At 47.1% G+C, this 25,872-nt stretch overlaps 2 protein-coding genes across 3 annotated transcripts in view; both read left to right on the top strand.

The window, feature by feature from the left end:
• Window positions 1-1,661: 1,661 nt before the first annotated feature.
• LOC130130646 (doublesex- and mab-3-related transcription factor A1-like) lies at window positions 1,662-3,456 on the top strand. The gene is made up of 2 exons (XM_056300403.1): window positions 1,662-2,157; window positions 2,443-3,456. Exons 1-2 carry the CDS (start codon window positions 1,662-1,664, stop codon window positions 3,279-3,281), a joined length of 1,335 nt encoding a protein of 444 aa, XP_056156378.1. The 3' UTR covers window positions 3,282-3,456.
• A 7,252-nt stretch (window positions 3,457-10,708) lies between these two features.
• LOC130130822 (glucosidase 2 subunit beta-like) overlaps window positions 10,709-25,872 on the top strand; it is a 230,553-nt gene continuing 215,389 nt past the window's right edge. For both annotated transcript variants that reach the window (XM_056300658.1, XM_056300659.1), the window contains exons 1-5: window positions 10,709-10,899; window positions 11,788-11,904; window positions 12,901-12,996; window positions 16,344-16,401; window positions 18,071-18,188. In XM_056300658.1, the coding sequence (XP_056156633.1) occupies window positions 10,818-10,899; window positions 11,788-11,904; window positions 12,901-12,996; window positions 16,344-16,401; window positions 18,071-18,188 (471 nt within the window). In that variant the 5' untranslated portion in view covers window positions 10,709-10,817. The remainder of the gene's footprint in view (window positions 10,900-11,787; window positions 11,905-12,900; window positions 12,997-16,343; window positions 16,402-18,070; window positions 18,189-25,872) is intronic.

Genomic DNA, 25,872 nt, shown 5'->3' with positions numbered 1-25,872 from the left:
ATCCCTGTACAGGGAATATGTAGACCAGGGGTTCTCAAACTTATTACTCAAAGACAAAAGGTCCACAGCCTATTTCTATTCAAGGCCAGAGGTCGGGAGCGATTGGCGGTAACAAAACAACATTTCATCAACTCGCTTATAACTTTTGTTATATACAGGTTGTTACTTTTATAACGTTGTTAAAGGGTTTTTAGGGGCTCGTTCCTGACCCGATGTGAGGGTCTAAGGACAGGATGTTGTGTTGCTTGTAAAGCCCCCTGAGGCAAATGTGTAATTTGTGATGTGATAATGGCCTATACAAATAAAGTTGACTTGGCTTCTGCGAAGACCCGCCCTACTCTGCCTCTGATTGGCTATGACCCTGACACTGATTACTGTCATTTATGCTCTCTGCTTTCGGTTTCAATACGCACGCGCACGCAAACACGCACACGCATATTGTATTTTACCGGAAGTATGAAGAGTGTGAAGTTAGGGATGTGTGTGTGTGTGTGTGTGTGTGTGTGTGTGTGTGTGTGTGTGTCTGTATATATGTGTTGAAACTGAGCGGAGTACAGCGAGCAGAGGACGCGCACGCGCACACACGAAATATGGAGAGTGAAGTTGGGGATATGGGTATGTGTGTGTTGAAATACAGTGAGCAGAGGACACACACACAAACACACACACCCACACACACGCACAGAGGAGCGGAGCGGAGCAGAGGAGAGAGAGAGAGAGAGTGAACCAGGTGAAGTGAAGGCAGCGTTACTCGAGCTGACGACCACTACGTTACTGTAAGCGCAGTAAAAGCCCCCCCCCCCAAAAAAGGCAAATTCTCTGCGTGAACTCGGCAGCAACAACACACTTCATAACGCACTGTATTCATAACACGAGGCATGGGCTGGGTCCGGACTTTGATGAGTCCTGCTGTTGAGTGCTGATGAGTACATGTGTGAAAGTGAGAGTGTGCAGACGTACAGCAGATGTACTACATGCACCTCTCCTGTTGCTATCTGTTGGATGTGCGGTTAAAGCCCTCTGGGACCGAACAGGGATTTCAGGGCTACACATATAGTTTGACTCGCACCGAAGTCAGCGGAGAGGATCGGCAGGTCATCTGGATCGCACTGTTTTGACAATGCGGGGTGGAATTAGGACGTTATATCGTGACACACAATTTTATTGTCTTAATAAATGAAGGTAAAGTGTCTCACAAAACGAGGTCTGAAACGTTTGAAGCGTTGGTTTGATTTGACGTTTTGGCTTGATATTATAGCTCCTTAACACGTGGCGAACCTCAGCCGGAAACAGGGTATGTTTTGCAGATGGAAGTGGATATTGCCATCGATCCCACGTTACATGTCCAGCGATTACCCGGATGATAATAATAACTAACAATAATTTGCATGTCGTCCAGCACTTAGGTGAGGCGTTGGGCGCTATAATAAACATGATCTGGGGTTTGGAGAGGTTGCGGCGCAAAGGGGGAAGGGGTGTGACCAGAGTGTTGGGTTTCATGTCAAACCACCGGGAGTCGGAGTCCCTTAAAACGCAGGAGTCCAGCCTGTCAGCGGCAGTCAGCGGGCTTCAAGGGGGGCTCCGTAGGTGCAAAAAAAACTTAATTTCTGCGGTTTGACCAGCGGCACTTTGGAGATCTTTACGCGCGTCAACAAGTGAACATGGACGGCAGCATCAGACCGCTCGGCCTCGCCGGGCCCTCCGCATCTCATCTCTCCATCGGCGGCTTGCAGGTCCCTTCCTCCCTCCTCCGCCCTCCGCCCCTGTTCCTGCGCGCCGCCGCCGCCTGCGGCTCCGCGCTGGAGAGGAGCTACCCGCGTACGCCCAAGTGCGCCCGGTGCAGAAACCACGGCGTGGTGTCGGCGCTCAAAGGCCACAAGCGCTTCTGCCGCTGGAGAGACTGCGTGTGCGCAAAGTGCACCTTGATTGCGGAGCGGCAGCGCGTAATGGCGGCGCAGGTGGCGCTCAGGAGGCAGCAGGCGCAGGAGGAGAGCGAGGCCCGCGAGATCCAGCTGCTGTACTCCGGCTCTGGGAGCGCGGGAGGAGAGCCCGGGGCGCCCATGGCGTCCTCCGTTGGGACTGGTGTACCGATGAATACGAGCAAAGCCCCGACGAGTCCCAGTATTGACGTGTTTGAAATAGACAAGCAAAAAGAGGGTGAGTGGCTAGATGTCTGAACAGGCCCCGTATGCACACGCTGTTATTTGGTACATTAAATTAAACTTGCACCGGATTTTAAAACTGAGTTTAATTCATTTGTATTAACTGTATTATAATATGTGCATTAAATTGCACTGAGCTTCAATACTTGCTTAATTCTTTTCACTTTGGGTTCAGTTTATCCACGCACTCTTGGAAAGAGGTTCTCTATTTGTTTTATGCAAAAAAACATGGAAGGACACTTGTCTAAATATGCATTGTTTTTCCTCATCCATATTTCAGATGATAAAGTGAGCAAGTACAACTTTTACAACGGATTCATGGGCAGGTCTCTCTTCGCCCCCCACACCGCACCGCTCCCCTCCCCAAACGGAAAGAGAGAGACGTCTCCGAGCAAAGACAACGCCAGCGCCCCCTACGAGAACCGCGCTGGCAGCCGATCCCCGGCCTTTGACCAGAGATCGGACCGCACGGAGAGCCCGAGGTCGTTGTTGTCCTCCTCTTCCTCCTCCGATCCGGAGTCGGGGAGCGAGTCGGAGAAAGCCAGGGACTATCCGAATCCGGAGCTTTGCGCGCCGGGCTGCGCAACCAGCAAGGAGCGCGACCCCACCGACGTGATGGCCAAAATATTCCCCCACCAGAAAAGAGACACGCTTGAGTCGGTGGTGAAGTCGTGTAACGGCGACATTGTGAAGGCCATTGAGATCATGCTTAGTAGCAAAGAGGACAAAATGGACTCCGGCAGCTTAGCCCTGTCTCTGTCCGCGCACTCTGACGCGCCGAGGCCCGGCTTTGGATGGCCCAGCGCGCTGCAGGGAGCTTTAGGGAACAAGTCTGCCTTCTCCCCCCTCCATACATCCGCAACACCCGCCGGGGGAGACAGCTTGTACGGACCCACTCCTCGCTTTGGTATCGGCCCCATGCGACTGGCCTATTCCTCCGCAGGTGGTGGTATCACAAGTTTTATGGCGCCATACGTGACGTCCGGGCTGGTGCCCGCGTTTCCGCTGCGCCCTCCGTTGGACTACTCATTCCCGATGATCCGAGACCTGTCCTACCTTCAAGGGAAGGAGTCGCTATGCAACATAGGTCTGCACGCTCGTCTTAACCCCGAGAAATAGGCCTAGATGATGGTTCTACAAGTGTAATGAGCTGCTCAATGAACCGGAAACCAATTGAGATTACGAGACGCCTCTTTACGCACGTTAAACATGTTCACGTGGTTGAGTCGATTGACGGAACGGATGACGCCGTTGAGATCTGGAGGTGTTGGAGATGTTTTCAATATATTTTTTGCAAGTGTACATTTTGTAAAATTTGTATTACTAATAAAACTATCAAAATTGTGTGTGCGTGTGTGTGTGTGCAGTTTTTTCCTCCATCTTTGTCCCATGTATCCTAACCAGGTTAAATGTGAGTAGAACACGTGACCCGCGTTAGCAGCCGTCCGTGTGAGGCGACTGACGGTCCGAACAGCCTCTCAGAGACCTCCTCGCCTCCCTGCAGGACTCCTCAACAGGTCGGCGTCTTAGTATTGTGCTGAATTATGTGACCAGCCCCGCTGCAAGACTTTTACTAACCTCCAGTCCTAACGATTCCTCAATTCCCATACGAACACTTTTTTTTTAATAAAATGAAAAGAAACATGAACTTGACTCTATTTAATGGTGGAATTTGAGATCAAATAATCCTAACTAGCAAAAAAAAAAAGGCCAACAGTGTAACGTAATATGCAATATTGCTATTGAAATCAGGTGTATCGTTCTAAGAGAGGGGACTGGGGCCTTACAGGTGGGGCCACATCCGGGCACATGACTGACCTGTGTTTTATTGTTAGTTTACACTCATTTAGTTGAGGAGGTCAATAGACCGACTTCCCTATAGGCTACTTTAATGCCAGCAAGTGAAACATTTTGTGACATTTTAAACCATTTTTTGTTGACACACACACACACACACACACACACACACACACACACACACACACACACACACACACACACACACACACACACACACACACACATATATAATAGAGTAACGTGCATGAATAAGAAGACACGCTGGCCGCTGGCTCGCGGGTCTGACCCTTTAGTCGAGCGGTTAGCGATGTCTCCTGGCGGGCGATACGGGTTCGCCTCCCGGCCGCGGCAGTTCCTGTGGTTGCGTTGCCCCCCGAATTCGCTACAATATATATGGGTTCAAGGTACATCCCACCTCCACCATTGCAATCAATAAAGGTCTCTGAGCCCTTTCTTGTTTGCAATGGTGATGGACAGGTCTCCGTGGACGATGATGTTTGCGGATGACATTGTGATCTGTAGCGAGAGTAGGGTGCAGGTGGAGGAGAGCCTGGAGAGGTGGAGGTATGCACTGGAGAGAAGAGGAATGAAAGTCAGTAGGAGCAAGACGGAATACCTATATGCGTGAATGAGAGGGAGGACAGTGGAATGGTGAGGATACAAGGAGTAGAGGTGACGAAGGTGTATGAGTATAAATACTTGAGGTCAACTGTCCAAAGTAACGGGGAGTGCAGAAGAGAGGTGAAGAAGAGAGTGCAGGCAGGGTGGAGTGGGCGGAGAAGAGTGTCAGGAGTGATTTGCGACAGAAGGGTACCAGCAAGAGTTAAAGGGAAGGTTTACAGGATGGTTGTGAGACCAGCTATGTTATGTGGTTTGGAGACAGTGGCACTGATGAAAAGACAGGAGGTGGAGCTGTAGGTGGCAGAGTTGAAGATGCTAAGATTTTCACTGGGAGTGATGAAGAAGGACAGGATTATGAACGATTATATTAGAGGGACCGCTCAGGTTGGACGGTTTGGAGACAAAGCAAGAGAGACAAGATTGAGATGGTTTGGACATGTGTGGAGGAGAGATGCTGGGCATATTGGGAGAAGGATGGTGAATATGGAGCTGCCAGGGAAGAGGAAAAGAGGAAGGCCAAAGAGGAGGTTTATGGATGTGGTGAGGGAGGACATGCAGGTGGCTGGTGTGACAGAGGAAGATGCAGAGGACAGGAAGAGATGGAAACGGATGATCCGCTGTGGCGACCCCTAACAGGAGCAGCCGAAAGTAGTGTATAGAGCCGGGGGGGGGGGGGGAGAGAGAGAGAGAGAGAGAGAGAGAGAGAGAGAGAGAGAGAGAGAGAGAGAGAGAGAGAGAGAGAGTAAAATGGAAACATAATGACAGCATCTTTTTCTGTTTTTGAAGCGGATGTTTACCGAAAGAAGTTTTTCAGATCGTCCGTTTTGTTGCTGTGGACTTCCATGATTCACGGATGTTTAAATAATCAGGGCAACACAAACTTTGAGCTGCATATTGTTCACAGCTATCATTTGCTCTCCCCCCCTCCCCACTAATTTAGAATAGACATTTTTGCCAGTTTTTAACCAGTCCTGTAGGCAACGGATGGAAATGGACGCTTCTGACATGGCTCTTGAAGAGTGAGGCGTGTGTCTCAACTGTGTCAAGTTACTAAATACAGTTGACGAGAAGAGGATCTTATAGACAGCCACCACTCCTTTTATTTGCATGTTAAAACTTAAATATGTTCTTGGAATCAATCAATCAATCAATCAATCAATCAATCAATCAGTCAGTCAGTAGCACGTTCTGCAATTTTAAAATGCAACGCAATGTGCTTAACATGAAGTGGAATTGTACAGATCACAGATCATGATTTGTGATGTATCCCTTGGCAACCCACAGTTGGCATCTTTTACATTTTTTGCTATTTCTGGTGAAGTTAGATTATGACACGTACTTTCTGAGCAAAGCTTGTATCACTGTTGCGCTTCCCCCCCCTATTGTATTTTTAAATCACGTCAGGACACAGCGCTGTCGCTCGACACAACCTCTCCGTGGCATTCTTTATTTAGACTGACACAGCATCAAAGGCAGACCCGATCAAACAACCCAGAGCCCGCAGGCATCACCAATCGATCCCAGCACAATAGAACAGCACCAAATCAAATGCAGCACTGTCAATGTGTGCATACATAACATTCCCCCCCCCCCCCCGGCAGGATTTCAAACATGAAAGGTTGACACAAAGTCCTCTAGGTGGCCAGGGCGTAAACGTGTGCGAACAGGTCGCGGGGCGGCCTGAGGCTGGGCAGGCCGAGGTGGGGAGGGAGATGGCAGGGGAAGCTGAGGCCCAGAAATGTCTGGGGCCCGTGTAGGAGCTGCATGAAGCCCCGGGGTGTCTCGCCATGCTGAGGGAATGGCTATGGTTGTGTCACCAGCTGTGTGTGGCGGAGCTGACACCTTCCGTAGACGACTGGAGTGCCACCGAGTGCCATCGCTGAGGAGGTAAGTGGCTGGGCCCAGCTGACGGGTGACTTGGAGAGGAGAGGACCAGTATGAAGTATTTTATTGTCCCTGTGGGGCCTGCGGACCCTGACCCAGTCTGACACATTGATGTCTGGCACCCTGGTTCGTTTTGACTGGTCAAACCGTTGCTTCATCCGCGTCTGCTGACGAGTGACTGAGGCTCTGACCCCAGAGGGAGGTGCCTGAGGTGTGGAGGGGCGGAGCCTGTCAAGGGGCATGCACAGTTCCCGGCCTAGCATGAGAGAGGCTGGGGAGACGCCTGTGGTCGAGTGCTGTGTGGCCCGATAGTGCAGCAGAGTGTGACGGATGGCCTGCGTGAAAGAGCACCCTTGGGCCATGTGTGCTCTGAGGCCGTTCTTCAGTGACTGGTGAAAACGTTCAACGCCGCCATTGGCCTGGGGGTGGTAGTACGCAGTGCGTATATGACGGATGCCCTTGCTTTCGAGATAAGCAGTGAACTCAGCAGAGACCAGCTGAGGGCCGTTGTCAGTGGTGATGGCCTTTGGGAGGCCCCAGCGAGAGAAAAGAGAGTCCAGGAAGTCGATGATGATCTGTGAGGTCACAGTGCCGGAAGTGGTGAGTTCAGGCCATTTTGAGTGTAGATCGTAGGCGACCACCATGAAGCGTTGGTGGTGGGGAACTCCATGGATCTCACCACAAATGTCCAACTGCAGGTGTTCCCAGGGCTGAGAGGGCCAGGCGAGAGGTTGCAGGGGTGGGGGAGCCTGGTGGCCAGTCTTGCCACTCACAAGGCAGGCAGAACAGTCCTTCACCAGAGCCTCAATATCTCTGTCTATCCCCGGCCACCACACCAGGTCTCGGCAGCGCTGTTTCAGTTTCACAATGCCCAGGTGGCCTTCATGCGCCGTATTCAAAACACGTGCACGGAGAGCAGCTGGGACCACTGTGCAAAACCCACGTGCCACGCAGGTGTCGTTCCAGTAGGAGAGCTCCTGTCTGACTCGGGCGAACGCAGCCAGCTCCTCTGGGACCTTGTGAGGCCAGCCGTTCTGGATGTAGGTGCGGAGCTGGGAGAGGACAGGGTCCTGTTCGGAGGCTGCCCTCAGCTCCTGCAGAGAGACAGTGGCATGGAGGGGTGTGTGTAGCATTTGGACAATGTCCTTTTCCACACAGTCAGTGTCCGTCTGTGGAGCTGGGGTGGAGACAGAGCGAGAGAGCAGGTCGGCGACAACATTGTCTCTGCCTGGGGTGAACTGCAGGCTGAAGTTGTACTGGCGGAGGCGGTCAGACCAGCGGTGCAGCCTCAGGGGTTTGTGGCCTGTCCCAGATGTGGACAGCAGCGCTGTCAGGGCCTGGTGATCTGTCCTGAGGGTGAAGGAGCGGCCATAGAGGTAGAGGTGCCACCTTTCACAAGCCCAGATACAGGCTAACGCCTCACGCTCACCCACGGAGTACCGCTGCTCGGTCAGGTTGAGGGCACGGGAGGCGAAGGCAATGGGCTTCTCCACACCGTTCTGGGTTTGAGACAGCACGGCCCCTATCGCTGTGGCTGATGCGTCACAGGTCACAAAGGTGGAGCTGGAGATGTCGAAGTGAGCCAACACTGGTGGTGAAGTCAGTTGAGTCTTGAGATCACGCACAGCGTCACTGCATGCCTTTGACCACACCCATGGCTCGTCCTTATGCAGCAGCTGGCGCAGGGGGGCTGTGGTCGCAGAGTACTGGGGAAGAAACCTCAGGTAGTAACTTGTCATACCCAGGAAGGAGGCGACCTGGGCGGCCGAGCTGGGCTCAGGGATGGCCTGAATGACGTCCACGTTGGATTGTAGTGGAGTTACACCGCTCGCTGACAGCCGGAACCCCACGAAGTCGATGGCTGGCACAGAGAGGACACATTTCTCAGCATTGAGAGTTAGCTTGTGCTTGGACAGGGCTGCGAAGACCATGTTAAGGCGCTTGTCGTGGATTTCACTGGTGGGCCCGTGTACCACTATATCGTCCAGATAAATGGCCACGCCCAGTATGCCAGCCAGCACGGAGACCATGATTTTCTGGAAGCAGCTAGGGGCGGAGCTGAGACCGAAAGGCATCCTGGTGTAGCGAAACACTCCTGCATGTGTCACAAAGGCTGTGAGGTTTCGGCTGCTGGGGTGGAGGGGCACCTGTAAGTACCCCTGTCTGAGGTCGAGCTTGGAGAACACCTCAGAGCCATAGAACTGAGCAGTGAGTTCTTCTGAGGTGGGCAGTGGATACTTATCAGGGACCACTGCCTTATTTACTGCACGTAGATCGACGCAGACACGCAGGCCCCCCGACTTCTTCTTAGCCACCACGAGGTTTGAGACCCAAGGTGACGCGTCCACCGGTTCAATGATGCCAGCTTCCAGCAGTTGTTGCAGCTCGGCGGAGACCCCATCACGGAGAGCCAACGGGATGCGGCGCAGTGGTTGGATGACAGATTTCACAGCAGGGTTGAGGAGAGGTTGATGGGTGAAGGCGGAGAGGCAGCCCAGCCCCATAAACAGCGATGGCCACTTCTGCTGTCAAGGTGTGGCGACAGTCAGGATTGCTGCCCCCCTTGTGTCTAAGAGGGAGAACCCCAGAGCGGAGAACAGGTCCAGGCCCATCAGGTTGGCCCCACGGCGTGCCACATGAAAAACTGCATTGGGCACCAGCTTGGTTCCATAGCGGACAGTCACTTGGAGAGAGCCAACCAGATCGATTTTGGAGTCACCATACCCACAGAGGACAGCTGAGGGTGCGGACAGTGGCAGTGAACCGAAAAATTGACTGTAGGTATCAACATTCAGGAGAGACACACTTGCACCGGTGTCCAACAGCAGGGGGATGCACACATCATTAATGTTGACTGTGCATGATTTGAATGACACTGGCCCAGAGCTCACCTTGTGAATGACGGCGGTTGAAGACTGGGGGGTGTGGCCCTCTGACCCAGCCGGGGAAGATCGACAGACGTTGGCAAAGTGATTGTGCTTACCGCAGCTACGGCATGTCTGGCCACGGGCAGGGCAGTTCTGAGCCCTTGAAACATGAGACCGAGACCCACAGTTACCACAGGACTGTTGAGGGCGGGGCCGAGAACGCCGTCGTTGCAGTTGCAAAACGTCCCCAGTGGAGTCGGCGCCCGCCTCGCTCTGGCTGGGTCGCGTCCCGAGGGGCAGCCGTGAGTAGAGGGAGGAGTCGTTGGCAGCTTGACTGGAGGTGGCCACTTGCTGTGTATTTAGCATAGCAGCACACTCAGCTGCTCCCTCAACCTGTAGTGCGATGGTAATTGCTCTGGACAGCAGCAGATCGTCTTTTTCCAGCAGGAGAGTCTCACGCACCTTTGCGTTGTTGGTGTGTTCGATTAGCTGGTCGCGAACCATCTCGTCCTGAAGCGCGCCAAACTTGCATGAGCTAGCTAGCCCTCGCAAATTAGCTACGTACTGCCGCACAGACTCACCAGGCAGTTGGTGTCGCTGACGGAATATAAAACGCCGAAGGAGGGCACTCTGTGGAGCAGCGAAATGGGTGCATATAAGTCCCACAGCATCGGCAAAGCTTGTGACGTTCCCCAGAGACCCGAGCACACGATGACCCTCTGCTCCCAAGCAGTGTAGCAACAGAGCCGTCTTCCTAGCCTGGCTCACGTCGTCGAGCCCTGAGGCGATGATGTAATTTTCAAAACTATGTAGCCAGCGAGTCCATGGTACCGGAGGCTCGCCAGGTAATGCCAGGAAGGGGGCAGGTGGTGGGAGAGAGATATCAGCCATCCTCGTCGCCAATATTGTATTTTTAAATCACGTCAGGACACAGCGCTGTCGCTCGACACAACCTCTCCGTGGCATTCTTTATTTAGACTGACACAGCATCAAAGGCAGACCCGATCAAACAACCCAGAGCCCGCAGGCATCACCAATCGATCCCAGCACAATAGAACAGCACCAAATCAAATGCAGCACTGTCGATGTGTGCATACATAACACCCCCCCCCCCCGCCTTTTGCAAAGTCCAAAATAAGGCGCACGTTTACGCTATATATGGGTCTACATTTATTTTAACTAGAAGACAACCCTTTGCAGTCTGAATGAGAATGACAAGCAGGCATCGTGTAACGAAAGTAAACGTCCTAAATGACTGAACAAATATATTGATCGGCGTCGAATTCGCGTCGTCGATGATAACAGAAATCACGTTGCCGTTCTCAGCCAATAAGAAGCCCCCGCTGCGTCACGTGACCGCGTGTTTCAGGAAGCCGCTGAAACGCCACACTGGAAAATATTGGAGGCACTTTGAATGAGAAAAACATCCCACCAGTCTTTTGTACGTCGGTAGAGCAAATGTTTACGAGGCCTTAGCTCCGACATGCGTTGTCAGATTATTATCGCCGCGACCTTCTGGTCTGTTTGTGTAGACTCACGGAAAATTAGAGGGATATCTTTGTCATGTAAGTGCAATGTTCATGACATTTGATCTGTCAACAAAGAGGCATGCTGCATGTATGAGGGCTTTATCATAACGTTACAGCAGCTTCATAGTCACAATAGAGGCAGCGTTCATCTGGCAATTATCAGTATAGAACTTAATATCATACACTTAGATAATATCAATAACTAATGTGCCCTCAGTTACTTGAACACCATTATTACCAGTGTCAACTATTGTGCCCTTCTACCTGCACTTGACATTTTATGGTGATGTAACAAATGTATACTGCTAATACATTAATATACTACATGATATGACCATGTGGCACATGTACTGCTACTACAACTTCATTATATACTACTACAATATTATTATGTAGCAAATATACTTCTGCTACTACTTCATGATGTGCAGTTACTGCTACTGATGTACTACTACATTATATAAATAGCATGTAGCAAATGTACTACTACAGCTACCACTTCATATAGCACTACTACGATATGATTAATAGCAAATGAACTACTACTACTGCATCACAAAGTACTACCATGATATGATTACTATGTAGCAAATGTACTACTACTTCACATAGCACTACGATGATGGTTACTTTGTAGTAAATAGTACTACTACACCTTTGTGTTGTGCTACTATGACATTATTGCTATGCCGTGTTCTGTGATGCCAGTTGATAACGCTTGAATTAATCTGCTAATTGCTGAATCTCTTGTAATTCACTTTGGATAAAAGCGTCTGCCAAATTAGTAAATGTAAATGTAATTCAAGGGCTCATATTTTATTGTTGTACGGTGTCAACAGGTCACCTGCTGGCTGATGAGGTTATAAACCCACAGGTCGAGGTCATGAACACTTGCCAATCTTTGATATTTTTGTTGTGCAACAGACAAGCGGTTCTACAGAGAGAGGAAGTCCTTTTTGTGCATCGATGGCTCTAGAATGGTCCCATTTGAGCAGGTGAACGATGACTATTGTGACTGTGAAGATGGTTCTGATGAGCCAGGTAAAGTGGGGATTTATTTATTATGACTCATCATGGGTTAAGTGTCACGGTGACCTCTCCAAAGTACCATTTCCCAACACTTTAAATCAGTTTAAACTTTCTGCAAGCTGTCACTGACTTTTTCCCACTTCAGTCCTGAATTATTATTTAGCAGCTGGGTCAACTGAACATTTTTCGACGTGTTACAAGATTTCCTCTGTTGTTTGATGATTTCACTTGCCCTAATACTATCCCACTGTGGGTGTTTTTCACATTTGGTTCTTTTTATTCTTACAAATAAATCAGTATTTTGTGCATGTGCATACCCAAAGTTCAACTTGGAGTATGCAAAAATTTTGTGGGGAGTCATTTTACAGGACATGCATGGTGGAAAGTTTTCAACATATGAAGCAAAAGCTAATTATATTGCAATACAAATATCACTTGAAAGACTTGAGGCTTACACGAAAAGCACCTAAAATGATTAAAGTGGAGATGAACAACAGGCTCTAATAGCTGTCGGACGAGTTTGCAGAGTATTTTTAAATGTGATTTGTTGATCAGATTTCACCGTGAGCCTGCTTTGTGCTTTATGATCGAGATAAAGAGTTCCCCGCACGTAATGATTCACAACTGTTATCGTCCGTAATAGTCAGAAGACAGATGTTCTCCAAATTAAAATGTGAAATGGAAACTGGACCATTTCCTCACCTGACCCAGAAAAAATCTTTGAATTACACCTCAGGTCTTTCTTTTGGTCCACACAAAGAGGAATGAGCTGAGTTTATTTAAAAAGGATCAGATTACACTGATTACTTCAAAGCAATCCCACATAACAAGATGTATTGGTTTTAACGGCAGCTTTGCAACCCTAGAGACAATGTCTCCATGTTACCCATAGAGGTAACTGCAATCAGCCCCCACATAAAGAGAGCAATGTCATATATAATTTTACAGTATATTGCATATATGCATGATACTTAGACAAAATTGACCTCTGCCCTTTGACCTTCGTAGGCACTGCCGCCTGCCCGAATGGCCGATTCTACTGCACCAACTTGGGCTTCCGGCCACATTACATCCCGTCATCAAGAGTCAACGATGGGATTTGTGGTAAAGCCTTCTCTATACTGTGTCCTAATGTAATCACTAACCTGAATTGATGATGATAGCATGTTGACAAGCGGTGAAATACGTTGTTTTCTGTTTGAAAGATGAACGGCAACAAGTGGAGAGATATTGAAGGTGTCATAATGAGTTGCTTTGGCAAAAAAAAAAAGAAACAAAAAAAAACAAAAACAGATTTATTCTTTTTTTTTTGTGGGTTTTTTCTCCCCAATTGTATCCAGCCAATTACCCAACTCTTCTGAGCCATCCTGGTCGCTGCTCCTCCCCCTCTGCCGATCCCGGGAGGGGGGAGGGCTGCAGACTACCGCATGCTTCCTCCGATACATGTGGCATCGCCAGCCGCTTCTTTTCACCTGACAGTGAGGAGTTTCACCAGCGGGAGGTAGCGCGTGGGAGGATCACGCTATGCCCCCCAGTCCCCCCCCCCCGAACAGGCGCCCTGACCGCTATTACCCCCAGTCTCCCCCCAGGTGCCCCAACCGACCAGAGACTTTCTCATTTCAAAGGTGTTTGCGAGTGTTTTGATGCAAAATAGCTATACTACATGGATAACCCTTTAAAATGACCACAACCTGTCACACTGGGAGGTGTGTGGGCAGGAAACGGGTCCAGTGCTGCAACGCATAAGCCGAGTAGAAAGGGGAATGCATAACTTTTGTAAATTCAGTGCGTGTTCAAACACAGTTGAGCCCCTCAAGCATGCAAAACTCATGAAATTGTATGCATACTGATATTTCCCTCCTTTGTGTGTTTTGCGCGTGCGTACACACACGTGCACACACACACACATACACATGCATTCAGCTTGCTGTCAGATGATTGATGGGTTTGAAATTGTTATTGTTTTTTGTTACAAACAAAGAGATGGAGAGGTAGACACAGCAAACAGAACTCTCTCTCTCTCTCTCTGTCTGTCTCTCTTTCTCTCTGTCTCCGTCTCTCTCTGTCTTTCTCTCTCGCTCACTCGCTCTCACTCTGTCTTTCTCTCTCTGTCTCCTCTCTCGCCCTCCCTCTCTCTCTCTCAAAATTCAAATTCAAATTTGCTTTATTGGCATGACAAGCATTCTCATATTGCCAAAGCATTAATAACATACGACACAAAATACTTAATGTCATAACAAACAATACAAACAAGATAAGACAGTCAAAAACAAACAAACAAACATACAGACATACTATATTAATGAGCTGATTTTAGTCACTCATTGTCCCTCAATTTGTGGCAGCTGCTACATATTTTGCTGCCTCCATGAACCTTGGGCTTTCTCACCTAATAAGTAGGGGATTGCCTGGGCAGAGTCAAAATGTATTTGTGTTATTTTTGTGAATTTGGGGTGGTATTCTTTTCTTATATGTTTGTATTTGTCACATGTGGTCAAGAAGTGGAGCTCTTGTCTGCGCCGCTGCTTGTCCACAGTGAGACACAGCCTGTCTGTCCTCTCTGGGTAGCAGGTTTGTCTGTGTCGGCCTTCCTCCATGGCCAGGCTGTGCTCACTGAGTCTGTACATCGTCAAGGTTTTTCTCAGTGTGTTATCAGTCACCGTGGTCACATATTCTGCCATGTTGTACTGTCTGTTTAGAGCCACATAGCACTGAAGTTTACTTTGGGTTTTTGTTGTTTCAGTCCAATAGGTTTCATCGTTTTGTTTCTGTTGATTAACAGTTTGGTTGGGTGGAATTTGTAGGGGAATGACGTCACTGTCCTGTGGCTGGTTATTATTAGTGGTGTTAGAAGGGTCTAATGTTAGTCTGTTGAGCGTCAGGACCAGTTGACTGAGGGGACTCTTCTCTATGTTCATCTCTCGGCTTTTAGGGATTTATAATGACAGGATTTGGGGTCACTCATTTTTAGGTGTTTCCAGAATGTGTGTGTCTCTCTCGGTCTTTCTCTCTGTGTCTCCTCTCTCTTTCTCTCGGTCTTTGTCTCTCTCTTTGTCTCTCTCTCTGTCTCTCTCTTTCTCTCTGTTGCTCTCTCTTCTCTGTCTGTCTCTCTCGCTCGTATACGTGCACACACACACTGCTGGGCAGATTACGCTGAGAGAGGAATTGCATTACGAGGTCAAATTGACAATTACAGACGCTGTCTTCTCACTCGATTTCACTTGGAGGACATTCAATTATTATCTTTTTTCCTCACCTCTCTCTTACCCAACCCCATCTTGTAAAACCTGTCCTGCCCAAAGTGAGCCTCATAGGAGTTCTCCTCTTTGGACAAGGTCAGGCAGCGCATTCCTTCGTCGACAGCCCCTCTGTGTTCGTTTGCAGTGTTCTTGGTCGCTTCGGATGGCATTCAACCATTAACGGGTAGAGAGAATGAGAGGAAAGAATGAAGGATGGGGGGGGGGGGTTTGGAGATGGAAAGGGGATATTTTCTACAAGCTCCCCATTCCTCTTCCTCCTCCTCCCTTTCATTTGTTCTCACTTGCTCTTTCTCTCTCTCTTGCTCTCTCTCTCTCTTTTTTCCCCACTTCCCATTTCTTGTACTCTTCCCTGCCTAGAATGAAGCCACTTAGAGGCAACACCGCAGTGCTTTTTTTCCCTCCCCTGTCAGAAAAAAGGCTAGCCGAGGGACTGTTCGCCCACGTCCTGTGCTGAGATCTAATGCTTTTCTTGCACCGGTCACCGATGGGGTTTCTGGGCAATTGAGGAGTTTCCCCACTGTGAACATACTCCTGGCTGAAACATCTGAAGGGAGAAACCAGATCTAACCGCTTATAAAAACACCATGTAGTGGATACGACTGGCGACAGATCCTCAAGAGGCCCGTTCTCGACCAAATAGAGATGTCACGCACACACCAAGATCAGATCCCCGTCAAGACTGGCCGGAAAATGTAGTTTGGGGACGAATTTGTGGCGAAGAGAATATGCTAAACTTTCAGCTTCCTCTCGGTTAAACCAAATTAGTCTGGGCCCTCCAGACACAGCACTGATGCACAGATACGGTCAGCAAGTATTGGGTTTGCACAGAAATAGTCACTGGTAACAGTATTAGGGGGAGAAAAAACATTTAAATCTTTGCATAGTCCTAAAGTCACTTTAAAAATGCTTTCAGCCACAATAAGTCTTGTATATTTAAAGGGCTGTGGTGATTATGTTGAGAGGGAAATTGTGTTGGGGTCAAGTTGCCTTAAGACTAACTTGAGGCATTTTAATTTATTGTAATGCAATTTAATTTAAATTTACAGTAAATATAAATGAACTTTTCATCCTGACCAATGGTACTGGTCCCAAAAGCTATGCATCTGTCTTATTGACTCACAATGTTGGAGTATTGTTATTTTCCTCATTGCTTTTCTCCCCCGTCTGTTCCATGCCTGTTTCTTTCGGCAGATTGCTGCGATACTTCAGACGAGTACAACAGCCTTACCTGGTGCCTGAACTCCTGCAGGTCAGTTAAATCTGACCACTGAAAACGACACTCTCACTTTGACTCCTCAGGTCTTCAGATTTGCACGTTTCCACCAGAGACTGTGTGGAACATGCATACCTAACCATCATCATCGGCGGTCACTCGGGGTCGAGTATGACCGTCCTCCCTCTGGGTCCCTCTGGGTCCTCAGGTGGGCGTAGAGGCCGATCCTGGAGCTGCATAATGGGAGGATGCCTGTGCGTGACAGCTTTTTATGTGGAGTGGCTGATGCGCCTGCAGCCACCACACGGTCCTTGGCAGGGGGTGGCCAGAGTCCAATGGCATGGAAAACCAAGACGATTGGGGACCGCCCTCTGTTGTAGCCTTCATCCGCCTTCACTGCCGTTGTGACCTGGAGACATCTTCCTTCAGTTCCGCTGTCGAGGTCTTTGTTGGATCGTGCTTCGTCTGGAAACTCCCCCTTGACCTTTCCGCCTTGGCTTGACTCTACCAGGAGCCACGCTCCGTACGGCATAGCTCCTGGGATCATTGGTGCATGCAAGCTTCTCCACCACGGCAAGGTGGTGATCCAGGAGAAAATACCTAAACAAACATAAGCTGAATCACATGTTGTGGTTGTGGTGTCAGGAAAATACAAAAGAAAAAAAACAGAGACTAAAGAGAAGTTTCTATCCACAGGCCATAAGAACTCTCAACATATACAACCTTTCCCATACTTGAGACAGCTAGGTTTTTTATTTTTTGTTTATTTTGATTTAAGAATGCACTGATCTTTTGTCTTTTATATTGGCCTATGTCTTTTTTCACATAATGACGGACGGAGTACCCCCCTTCCCGTCACCGCATGTTTTACTTTGTGTTTACTTTCTGTTTCTTAACTTGAAAACCTTCTCATCATGATTAAGCAAAAAAAAAAAAAAAGGAAGAAGAAGAAGAAAAAGACAGCTCCTGTTTATTATACCCTCACTATACATACCAGCACGGTATATTGTACTACCACAGTATTTTGTATCGTATTAGCCGTTTATTCCATTGGGCTGTAACTAATTTACTTTGCCACCAGGGGGCATGATGTCACTATGATAGAAAACTAGTTCAGTACATACAATAGTTTCCTGTGATGCCCCCCACCCCCACCCCCACCCCGACCCCAGGGCACATAGCTTTTTCTGAGGTATATACATATGGGATCTGACACACACACACACACACACACACACACACACACACACACACACACACACACACACACACACACACACACACACACACATGTATTCACAGTCCTCTCTTCTCCATAAAGACAGCTGACACGACTGTCTTGCATGAACATATTCCCTCATGTAAATTCAGCCTCTAATACAGTAATCCACTCATTTTGTCCTCCATTATATCGCTCAATACCACATCTCTCTCAAAAAAAAAAGAAAAAAACACACACACACAAACAGATTGTAACTTATTTCGCTTTCAAAATGTCTACACTTTTATTGTGCTTGCCACACTCGGGGAAACAATTTTGTTTCGCCACACAGCATCCACCCCTGTCTTATTTTTCCCATTTTCTAATTTTTGATTCCTAATGCGGTGCGGGTCCCTCCAAAAAAATGGGTCGTGCCATTGTGAGGACCGTGGCAGGGGTGGATGTTGTTTTCTCGGTAATGATGGTTCCCCGCCTTTCTTCCAGGAATCTGGGACAGAGGGAAAGAGCGGATTTGGAGGGCCGGATGAGGACCCTGGATGAGGGGCTGCGACTCAAGCAGCAGCTGATTGAGGAGGGCGTGCATATCTGGAGGGAGAAACAGGTATGGCCTAGTCTGATGTATAGGAGACCACTACTATACAGAACAGACACAGAGGGGTTACCCAGGGAAATCAGTGACTCCCGTTGTCTTACAAAGTGTTAACCCCCTGATTCATTGTGAGAAACAAAATGACGGCCCGCCACATGTCGGTGCTTTTCAGACTTCATTCTCCGAATGGTATGAAATACAAGTGCTGCACAAAAGCTTCCTTAATATGACTCCATTGCCGCAGTTCAACTGAGTAAGCCCATGGAACAAATGAGATGAGGGGAAAGGAGGGTCCAACCAGAGGCTAGAGCTGGGCAATATGTCAGTATAATATTGATATTGTGATATGAGACAAGATATCATCTGGGATTTTGGTTATCGTAATGTCATGATATAACATAACTTATATGATGTCATTTCCTGGTCTTAAAGGCCGCATTACAGTAAAGTGATGCAATTTTTTTGAACTTTTTTTTTTGATCCCCCCGTTTTTCTTCCTAATTATGCTTGGTCAATTACTCCACTCTTTCGAGCCGTCCCCGGTCGCTGCTCCACCCCCTCTGCCGATCCGGGGAGGGCTGCAGACTACCACATGCCTCCTCCGATACATGTGGAGTCGCCAGCCGCTTCTTTTCACCTGACACTGAGGAGTTTCACCAGGGGAACGTAGCACATGGGAGGATCACGCTATTGCCCCCAGTTCCCCCTGCCACCCGAACAGGCACCCCGACTGACCAGAGGAGGCGCTGGTGCAGCGACCAGGACACATATCTGGCTTCCCACCTGCAGACACGGCCATTTGTGTCTGTAGGGACGCCCGACCAAGCCAGAGGTAACACGGGGATTCAAACTGGCAATCCCCGTGTTGGTAGGCAATGGAACTGACCGCTATGCTACCTGGACGCCCCGTGTGGAAATATCTGAAAGCACCAGCAATCATTGCCCAGCTCTACCAGAGGCTTCAGATGTGAAGTAGAGCAAATTCATGCAACTAGAGGAATTTGACAAAATGTGCACCAAAATAAGTTATTTGTGTTTGTGAAAAGTTTCGAAAAGACAGATCTCGGTTTATCACCGCCACCTTCACACTTGTTAGTAGAGTTTTTGAGCAAAGCTTTTTTTCTTAGGCCACCTTTGGAGTGTACAGATTATTGAAGAGAGACCTTCCTTTAAAAAGGACACGAGTGGACTCTACATCCAAAATCTAGGATTAAGTTTCTTTTATCGAATCGATGTTGTGTCCTTGGAGTTACAGATGTGGGCTGTCGGCTTGTGCCCTATGAATTTGTCTTGTCCATAGACGGTCACAACAGACAACCTGCTGCTACACACATCTGCTGTGCAGATGCTAACATCACCCCGGCCCGCTGTGCAGTCAGTTTTTGTCATGTCAACAGGGGATATTCACTTTTCACTGGCTCTATTACCAGCTCGCCCAATAAGCTTGTTTATTCTAGCTCGGTCATCTCAATATGCGGCCAGTCATCAATTGATGTCTTTTTCTTTTTTTTTTTAAAGTTTGCTTGTAGGTCTGAACAACATGTCATTTCAGAACCGGCATTGCAGTTTACACATGTGCAATAGTCACATTGTGAAAGGATCCAATATGACGATTGCACATGTGTATACTGCAGTGCAAGGCAAATCGGGTCCATCGGCCATGTTGGGTTAAAACTCTTCCTGCTTGATAGAAAGCAAAATCTGGGAAGATCGGCTTTTTTATGACTACTCTTAAAGAAAAACTTTGTCGCATATCTGGCAACTAATGTAAGTTAGGCGGATTTAATGACCTCTTGGAAGGCTGCCTTAATCCTCTATAATCACGCTCATCATTGCTAGAGAGGTGAATTCTTTGCAAATGGAGCTTTGAAAGGTAAAAGCTTCATATATCTGTTGAAATTACTACATCGCTCCTCTTTAATATTGCAATACATATCACAGAGTACTAAATACCGTAATGTAGATTTTTTTCCCTCTGAGTCCTTTAAGAGTTCAGACAACAAAACATATATGTTACTTTGGTTATCCTATGGTGCAACATCAGTTTAAAGTGCAGATCTTCAGCTTTGATTTGAGGTTGTTTCTCTAGCATCTGTACTGGAAGAACAAGGCTGAAGACCCGCATACCTTGTTTTTGCATTTACCTCCCTTTTCACGGCGATGGAAATATTTTGACAGATCTAGTTTATATTCAAATGCAGACAATTTTAAAACGTCGACAATTCCTAGTGTGCACTGACTTCTAAACATCGGCAACCCACTAAGTTGGCATGACTCTGGATAACTTACTGTCAAATTCTCCTTAACAGCAACTTTGCATGTTAGTATATCTCAACAGGGATTAAGCTGTGAGAAAAGCTTTGTTTGCAGTTTCCCCGCAAAGAGGCGTGGAGTACATGGAAGGGGTATTTTAGTCCATGTAAATAAGAGTCTGAGTTGCCAAACCAGCTTTGAATCACCAGGATCGATCTCGTTACAGAGATCCAAAGATAGACACAAGACACAAACTACTTCACCCCCCCCCCCCAGCCAGCTCTCCATCATGTCAGCCAACATCTTTTTCCCTGAGTCCTCGTTGGAAAATTGGGCCCCATGGGATAATGCTAAATAAAATCAACCGCTGCGATAGTTGAACATCTCTTTTGGGATCGCTTGAATTGACAAGTTCTGCAAGGTTACAGAGTCAAGACTTCTTAATTTGGCACTCACTAGCTACTAGTGAGTGCCAAATTAAGGTCAAGATCAAAAATGCAAATGGAAGATGAACAATAAAGATCTGAACAGATTAATTAATTATTATAATATTTACACCATATATACAAGAACCACCAAAAACTGCTATAGAAATCACTAATTTATCTTAGGCTAATCTCTTTTTCTTATCTTAGCTTTCACCGCGCTTCGAATACCAAAAGGTATGATGAAGATAGGAGAACAAGTCAATATAGGATCGGAAAGGCTGAATTGGTGTCCTCTGATTGGTTAGACGGGTGTCAATCATTTCAGGTCGAGGAAAGATGGGCATTAAAACGCGTCATAAACCATAACTGTCCAATCAACAGCGTGTAAGGTACTATGTCAACTTAAATTCCCTTACATTGGGTTAGTGAAGCAGAACACTCCCCTGTGTCACATGAGGTGGGCGCTGTGTTGCATAATACCCACAGCACATTTTTTTAGCAGTGACACTTATTTTGTTTAATTCACAGAGGAAATAGTCATTCTATGAAATGTTGGCATCTAAAAAAGATGTTTTATGTGATATGTGTGTTATAGTTTTTGTTTGTTTTTTGGTGAAGCACTGCTTCACCTGTTGTCTTATAGAAACCTCCTCTGCACTAGTATCTCTGTGCAGATTGGGGCAATTGATTGCTAATGGAGGTTTGAAGGCATTTTACAATGAGCATAATGACCTAAAAAGTCGGTTCAGTGGAGGTAACTTGAATATAGCTCAGTTTGATGATAGGCTAATAGCATGCATGGGAGACCATTTATATAAGTGTCAATAAATAAAAACCTTTAAACGAGGGTAAAAACAGCCATGGGCAGAACCAAACAGCAAACATCTGTTTTGGACGTTACAAAGTCCTCATTTGAAACACCATATTTCCCGGACTGCAAGTCGCTGTTTTTTTTTTTTACTTGTCTGGTTGGTCCTGCGACTTATATTCCAAAGCGATTTATACAATGTAATTTTGTCGGACGAATACGCTGCATTTCAACTAAGGCCACTAGATGGTACTGTTTCCTTTTGTGACTCAATGAAAAAAAATACTGCACCACCATAGTTCAACTTATACAACGAAGCGACTTATATATGGTTTTTTCCCCCTCAAAAAAACTTGTTTTTTGCAGTGCGACTTGTAGTTTGGTATATACGGTACATTTAAACTGAGCATAAAGCACTTTTACATTGTGCTTAAAGCACAATTTATCCATACCAGCATCACTGTCTTGAATATCTGTTTTTTTTCATGAAATGATAAAATGTACATCAGTATGGCAATAGGGTAGGACAGAAATGTTCAGAGATCCTGATATTTTTAATCAATAATAATTCAAATAATTATTTAGAAGTGAGGTTATGAAGTTACTGTAGACCCGGTGTTGATGTTTATTTTTTCATGCTAGCACATTCATATTAAACTAGAGGTTTCATGTTATTGAGTTTTTCAAATCTTACTCGTACAACCAGGACTGAGGACTGTAATGTATAATGCAAACTTTAAGAATATTTATTTAATCATTGAGTCATATGCTTAATTCAGCATTCTACACAGTTATGGCCATCTAGTCTGAAAACAGTCAGGGACTGACTTTCATTGTAAAAACTGGAAACAAAGTTCCTTTAGCTAATAGTAGAAATGTTTTGTGGTGACTTGCTCTCACAAAGAGCATATTTTCCCTTGCAAAACCACTTCCTCTCAAAGTATTGTCTATTCCAGCATAATTTACCTTAAAACGCCATGTTGTGATCGGCATGCATATCGCAACCATGTCAAATTTTGCGTAATGGATGACACTGTTAAAAACACATCACTGCTTTGACAGCGAGGAAATTTTGACTGAAGACCTTGCTTCGTCACACTTTTCTATTCAGACACACACACAGATGCACATGGATATACACACACTCGCACGAACACACATTCCTGATCGCCAGCTGATTGTCCTGTGAGGGTATATTTTACACCGTTTTTTTTTGTCAGATATTTCTGCCCCCTGTTCTTTTCAGCGGAGGCTGATTGGCAGATCGAGGCTGAAGTGTTGTGCGGCCCCTCCGAGCCCCACTGCACATTGTGATCCTCCGCTCTCATTGTGTCTCAGTTGATGTGGCAGGGTCACCTCAGGGGTCCCCGTCTCGGTAACCCTATACCACAACTCAAAAGTGAACTCATCCTGGGGACGTTTAGGGCTTCCGGAAACCACTACACCGCTGAAGAAATGAAAGGGTGACAAATATTTTAACCGCATATGAAGCCCTCGTACAGTGAAGGATGCCTGTAGCGTGTTTTCTAGAAAGCAGTAGAATCAGTGACACTATTTGCAGCTCGCCAACAGTTCACTGATGCCCATGAAGATGCAAGCCATTTACATTGCCCCCCAGTTATCAGGCGACGTGTAACACTGTTGCATTGGAGTTTCTGTCTACTGCTTGTCTTGAAGTTTTAGGATCTTGTAATAGATTGTATAATTCAGAACCTACCACACTGTTCAAAGAAAAGACCCAAAGCAAAGATAAAAACACAGATGGAACAAGAGGGAAAGTTGCAATGAGAGAAATTATGCAGATCCAGTACTAATTTATAAATTAGTACTGGATCGGGGCGGCACGGTGGCACAGTGGTTAGCACGGTCCCCTCACAGCGAGAAGGTCCTGGGTTTGAGCCACAGGGTAGTCCAACCTTGGGGGTCATCCCGGGTCATCCTCTGTGTGGAGTTTGCATGTTCTCCCCGTGTCTGCGTGGGTTTCCTCCGGGTGCTCCGGTTTCCTCCCACAGTCCAAAGACATGTAAGTCAGGTGAATCAGCCATACTAAATTGTCCCTAGGTGTAAATATGTGTGTGTCGGCCCTGTGATGGCCTGGCAGCCTATCCAGGGTGTCTCCCCGCCTGCCGCCCAATGACTGCTGGGATAGGCTCCAGCATCCCCGCGACCCTGAGAGCAGGATAAGCAGTTTGGATAATGGATGGATGGATGGATGGATAGTACTGGATCTGCAGAATTTCTCTCAAGTTAATTAAATTGCATTGGCTTCCTAAATCCAAATAGAATTATTTCTAAATAAAAACACTTGGTTTAATTTAACCATGAGCAAATGCAGGAGATACACAGACACATAACAGCACTTGGTTTCTAAATGTTATAAACACACCACGTGTTCAAACATTTTCAAACGAGTTTGTGGAAATGCTAATGCTATGTGCCGTAGCTGTTAGCATGCAATAGTTTTGGAACTGGATAGATGCAGTGAAGGAGAATTTTAAAACCAACTATGCTTTACCAGAGCAAGTATTCTCTTGCACACTCAAAATGGACCCCATAAATCATCTCAGCAAACTGAATGTGGCTAAGCAAGCAGCGTGCCCCAGAAAGGTAGTCATCCCTATCGGTACTGAGCAGAATGCATCACTGCAATACAGTATGAGAAAGTCTCTGAAGGGAGATTGGACAGTAATATTGACACATACATGCACACATGTAGGCACGCACACACACACACACACACACAGGGCCCGCTGCTTTCTTATTAATTGGTCTATTACAGAGAGTGATGATAGGTTATGGTAGGTTGTCATCCGCTGTCACTCTCAGTGCGACAGCAACACTCCTGACGCAGGTGATTTAAATAGTCCATTGTGCAGTCCCCACTTTCTAGCTGCGGCACAAATCCTGGCAAATACAGGGAAAATGGGGGATAGATTAATGGAGAAAGCAAGCCAGAGAGTGGGAGGAAAGGAGAGAGAGAAAGAGAGGGGGAGGGGAGAGAGCGAGAGAGAGAGAGAAGAGCAAAAGAGAGATAGAAAGTGAAAGAGAGAGAAGAGAGAGAGCATCAGAAAGACAAAGAGTGAGAAAGTTATTCTCGGCTACAGTCGGCTGTCAACTATTTTGTTACTGTACTTGAATACACAGGAAACCGTTTCTAATGTACAGGTCAAGTATGAAAAAAAACTAAATCTAATCATACAAGTGCGTAACATTACAATGAGATTTCTCAAGGATAAGATAAACAATATTCGACTGAGATACCTAGATGCATAAAACAAAACTCTGCAAACTGGCACACATCCATCCATTATCCAAGCCGCTTATCCCAATTGGGCTCACGGGGGATGGTGGAGCCTATCCCAGCAGTCATTGGGTGGCAGGCGGGGAAGACACCTTGGACAGGCCACCAGGCCATCACAGGGCCGACACATTAACACCAAGGGACAATTTAGTATGGCCAATTCACCTGACCTACATGTCTTTGGACTGTGGGAGGAAACCGGAGCACCCGGAGGAAACCCACGCAGACACGGGGAGAACATACAAACTCCACACAGAGGATGACCCGGGACCACCCCCAAGGTTGGACTACCCCGGGGGGCAAACCCAGGACCTCTTGCTGTGAGGCAGCCACGCTAACCACTGCGCCACCGTGCCGACTGGCAAACATATCAGATAAAAACACTCTCATATCCAGGAGAAGTCTCATATCCAGTCATATATAACACTAAGTGTAGAGGCCACCGAGGCTGGAAATGTATGCAACCAAGTAAGGCTTGGCGATATTGGCAAAATAAAATATCACAATATTTTTCACTGACTACCTTGATATCGATGATGTGACTGTATTTTTGACACGGCTATTGGTGTGTCCATAAGACATTTACACATAAGAACAACTAGAGAAATGATCATTAATAACGTGGGTGTGATGACCGAGCAGGTAGAGGCACTCATTGCTCATTTCCCTCAGCTAAAACAGTCGAATAAGTTCAGAAAATTGGATCTGAAAATTGGAAACCACCTTACTGCAATTCAGCCCCCCCCTTTTTCTCCCCAGTTGTACCGGGCCAATTACCCCACTCTTCTGAGCCGTCCTGGTCGCCACTCCACCCCCTCTGCCGATCCGGGAAGGGCTGCAGACTACCACATGCCTCCTCCGATACATGTGGAGTTGCCAGCCGCTTCTTTTCACCTGACAGTGAGG

The sequence above is a fragment of the Lampris incognitus genome, chromosome 20 (genome assembly GCF_029633865.1).
Source record: "Lampris incognitus isolate fLamInc1 chromosome 20, fLamInc1.hap2, whole genome shotgun sequence".
Classification (NCBI taxonomy): domain Eukaryota; kingdom Metazoa; phylum Chordata; class Actinopteri; order Lampriformes; family Lampridae; genus Lampris; species Lampris incognitus.
The sequence above is the reverse complement of the archived record's forward strand: the minus strand, read 5'-3'. Positions and strand labels throughout refer to the sequence as shown.

What these genes read in the sequence shown, in the direction of transcription:
- LOC130130646 (XM_056300403.1), top strand. Translation starts at nt 1,662, where the DNA reads ATGGACGGCAGCATCAGACCGCTCGGCCTCGCCGGGCCCTCCGCATCT. An exon ending in AATAGACAAGCAAAAAGAGG is followed by an intron (nt 2,158 to 2,442) that starts GTGAGTGGCTAG and finishes TCCATATTTCAG; the next exon opens with ATGATAAAGTGAGCAAGTAC.